The following is a 3,133-nucleotide window of genomic DNA, read 5'->3' as shown; positions in this document are numbered from 1 at the left end:
AAAAAGACAGTAGAAAGTACGTTCGGACTTAATTTTCATAGACAATGCTGGAATGTTGATATAAGGTATACTGAATCCGAGACTGACAAAGGATTAACCGTTCTGTTTTCCATTTATGGGCTCGGCAAATCCCCGGGTCCGGCGTGGGTTTACTAAAAAAAACAACCAGTGGGTTTTTTTCTTGACAAACGTAGTGAAATTGCGTAGTCAAACCCTTTACATTTTAAGGGCACCAGGTGATTTTATGAAGACATACCAAGCAAATGAGGGAAATGTTGTCAGAAAGTGGTATCTTGTATATGTCACCTCGGGCCTGATGCCATGCCGTATCTTTTCGATGCGTTCAGCTCCTACATCGAATATCCGATAGGCCTCTGTCGTCGCGGTAATGCCAATCGTATACAATTGGCGATTGTCATGCTTTTCATCCCCCACAGACGAATCGTCTCTGCCCCAAAAGGTGGCCTTTGCACCGATTTGGGGAATTACCTGCAGATAATCCCCGATATTCCACGGTAGAGAGAATACCGGCTGAATATCGTAAAGATGCCCTCTCTGCCCTGTTGCCCTGTAATAATAATCATAAGCCGCATCAATCTCTATATTCAGCAATGTTCCGAAAAGAGGCCTTCTTGCACCTTTTAACGTGATTTCAGGATATCGCTGCAGTGTCATATCATTGGAGGCATCGGTAAAACTGGTCGTATCGCTGATAAGTCCTGTGATATTGAATTGCGACCAGTTCTTAACCAGGCGTACCGTCGACTCCAGCGAATCAAGCGTTTCATCTCCGATAAAAGAAACCTTCTTAAACCTCTGCATCTCATTTTGTGAATAATTATTCATATAATAACTGTTCGATGAAAAGTCCTTGAAATACCATTGGTCGGAAACTTTCCGGATATCGGCCCTGAAAAAAACAGAAGGGCTGACTGTGGTTTCATGATTCAGATAAAGTGACCATCTTTTCTGGTGTGATTGCCAGTTTCTGCTGGCTCCTTCAGCGGTGTCGAGAGCCGGCCCGGAATCATTCATAAAATCGCCATAAAGCGTTCCGAATGTATCTTCTGAGATAAGGTATCGAAATTCCACACCTTCTTTAAATCCCCTCTTTTCAATATAGCGCTCATAAAAAGTTGCGTCGACCTGGTTCGATATTGCCCAGAAAAAAGGGATTTCTATATCCAGACCGAATTTATCTCGAGAATACCCGATCTGTGGAAACAGGAGACCGGATTGCCGACTGGTCTTCACCGGAAACAGCATAAATGGGATATAGAAAACGGGAACATCTCTCAGCAGGAATCTGCCGTGCTTCATGGTTCCGTACCCGTCGATCGTCACATCCAACTCACGGCTCATAAACCGCCAATCAGGGACATCACCATCACAGGTTGTCGCAGAAGCGTCCGTGATATGATACGTCGCCGCCCCTGTCTTCATGATTTTCGACCCTGTGATATAAAAATGATTTTCTTCAAGAAACATATTGCCTTTATGAGCAACGCCCGTTTTTGACTTTATATTGAATGTAAACTTCTCACCTTCCAGAAGATCATCCTCACTCACGACTGTGACATGTCCTTCGGCAAGAAGATCTTCTGTTTTTCGGTTCATGCTCACCGAATCCGCCTTCAGGAATCCTTTCGAGAAGGTGATGACGACGTCTCCTTTTGCATGGACAGTGTCTTCCTCATTGTCATAAGCGATGCTTTCTGCATCAATAGTCACCGCCCCGTCATTAAGGCTCGTGTCGATAGCCATAAGCTCATGAGCTGTCATCGAAAGAATCAGGATTACAATGTAAAAAATAGATTGTTTTAATCGCATGTGAGAATACCGCCGTCAGGATACAGATCGCTTTGTGCGCCCATCAGCAGAAGCGCAAAATATCTTTTTGATTTCCCCCACGAGGAAGAGGGAACCTGTCACACAGATAAGATCATGAACATCCGCCAGGGAAAAGGCATGATATAAGGCGTTTATGGAGTTTTCAATGCACTCGACATTGTGGTGCATGTATCGGCACGCAATGGCTTCGACTTTTTCGGGCGACATCGCCCTCTCTATTTGCGGCTTCGTAATGATGAGGTGATCTGTCAGAGGAACAATCTTTCTGAGCATGTTGACCCAATCTTTGTCGCAAAGGACACCGAATATGAGAATAAGCCGCCTATATTTGAAATCCGATCTCAGCGCCCTGCAAAGGACGGAGATCCCGGCAGGATTGTGGGCGCCGTCGACAAGAACCATCGGCTCTTTCTGAAGAATCTCCAATCTCCCTTCCCACTGTGCATTTTGAATGCCCCTGAAAACAGCGTCGTCGTCAATATTGTATCCTTTTTCCCGGACGATTTCTATAGCTGCTATGGCCAGGGCGGCATTCTCCGACTGATGCCTCCCCTTCAAAGAGCAAACCATGTCCCGATATTCCCTACCGATCCCCCTGAATGAAAATGTTCCGCCGCGTTTGATCTTGACGCGCAATTCTTGTCCCAATCTCAGCATTTTTGCCTCTTTTTTGAGACAAATATCTTCAAAGACTTTAATCACCGGCTTTTGCTTGGCGGCAGTGACCAATACGCCTTTATCCTTTATGATACCGCCCTTCTCGAAGGCTATTGCCTTCAGCGAACCACCCAGAAATGCCCGGTGCTCGAGCGAGACATTCGACACGACTGAAACAATCGGATCAACAACATTGGTAGCATCAAGTCTTCCTCCCATGCCAACTTCCAGAACAGCGATGTCCACCTTGAGATGATAAAAGTAGATAAAGGCAACCGCCGTGAGAAATTCAAAATAGGTGATATCCTCCGTGCGTTCCTCTTCGACATTCCGAATGCATCTTTCCATCGCCTCACAGCTGATCATGCTGCCATCTACTGTTATCCGCTCGCGGACATCGCTCAGGTGAGGAGACGTATAGAGGCCGACCTTGAAGCCACTCTCTCTCAATACTGATGCCACCATGGCCGCTGTGGATCCTTTTCCGTTAGTCCCACCGATCAGGATGGTCCCATATTTTTCCTGCGGATTATCCAATCGGTTGAGAAGCCGAGATATGGAGCCGAGGCCAAGATGGATATTTGCACTGTTCAACCCCTGAAAATATTCAAAATGATCCTGTTGC

General features: G+C 46.0%; 2 protein-coding genes across 2 annotated transcripts; both read right to left on the bottom strand.

Annotated features, from left to right (window-relative positions):
* Positions 1–216: 216 nt before the first annotated feature.
* Positions 217–1,782, bottom strand: CC77DRAFT_1068086 (hypothetical protein; the record flags this gene model as incomplete). The annotated part of the gene is made up of 1 exon (XM_018529074.1): positions 217–1,782. One exon carries the CDS (start codon positions 1,780–1,782, stop codon positions 217–219), a length of 1,566 nt encoding a protein of 521 aa, XP_018378622.1.
* A 63-nt stretch (positions 1,783–1,845) lies between these two features.
* Positions 1,846–3,087, bottom strand: CC77DRAFT_951491 (dihydrofolate synthase; the record flags this gene model as incomplete). The annotated part of the gene is made up of 1 exon (XM_018535384.1): positions 1,846–3,087. A coding segment is annotated over one exon (1,242 nt), but the record flags the coding sequence as incomplete, so codon positions are not given.
* Between the last annotated feature and the right edge of the window lie 46 nt (positions 3,088–3,133).

This window comes from Alternaria alternata (assembly GCF_001642055.1).
Source record: "Alternaria alternata strain SRC1lrK2f unplaced genomic scaffold CC77scaffold_64, whole genome shotgun sequence".
Lineage (NCBI taxonomy): Eukaryota > Fungi > Ascomycota > Dothideomycetes > Pleosporales > Pleosporaceae > Alternaria > Alternaria alternata.
This window is presented reverse-complemented; position numbering and strand designations above follow the sequence as displayed.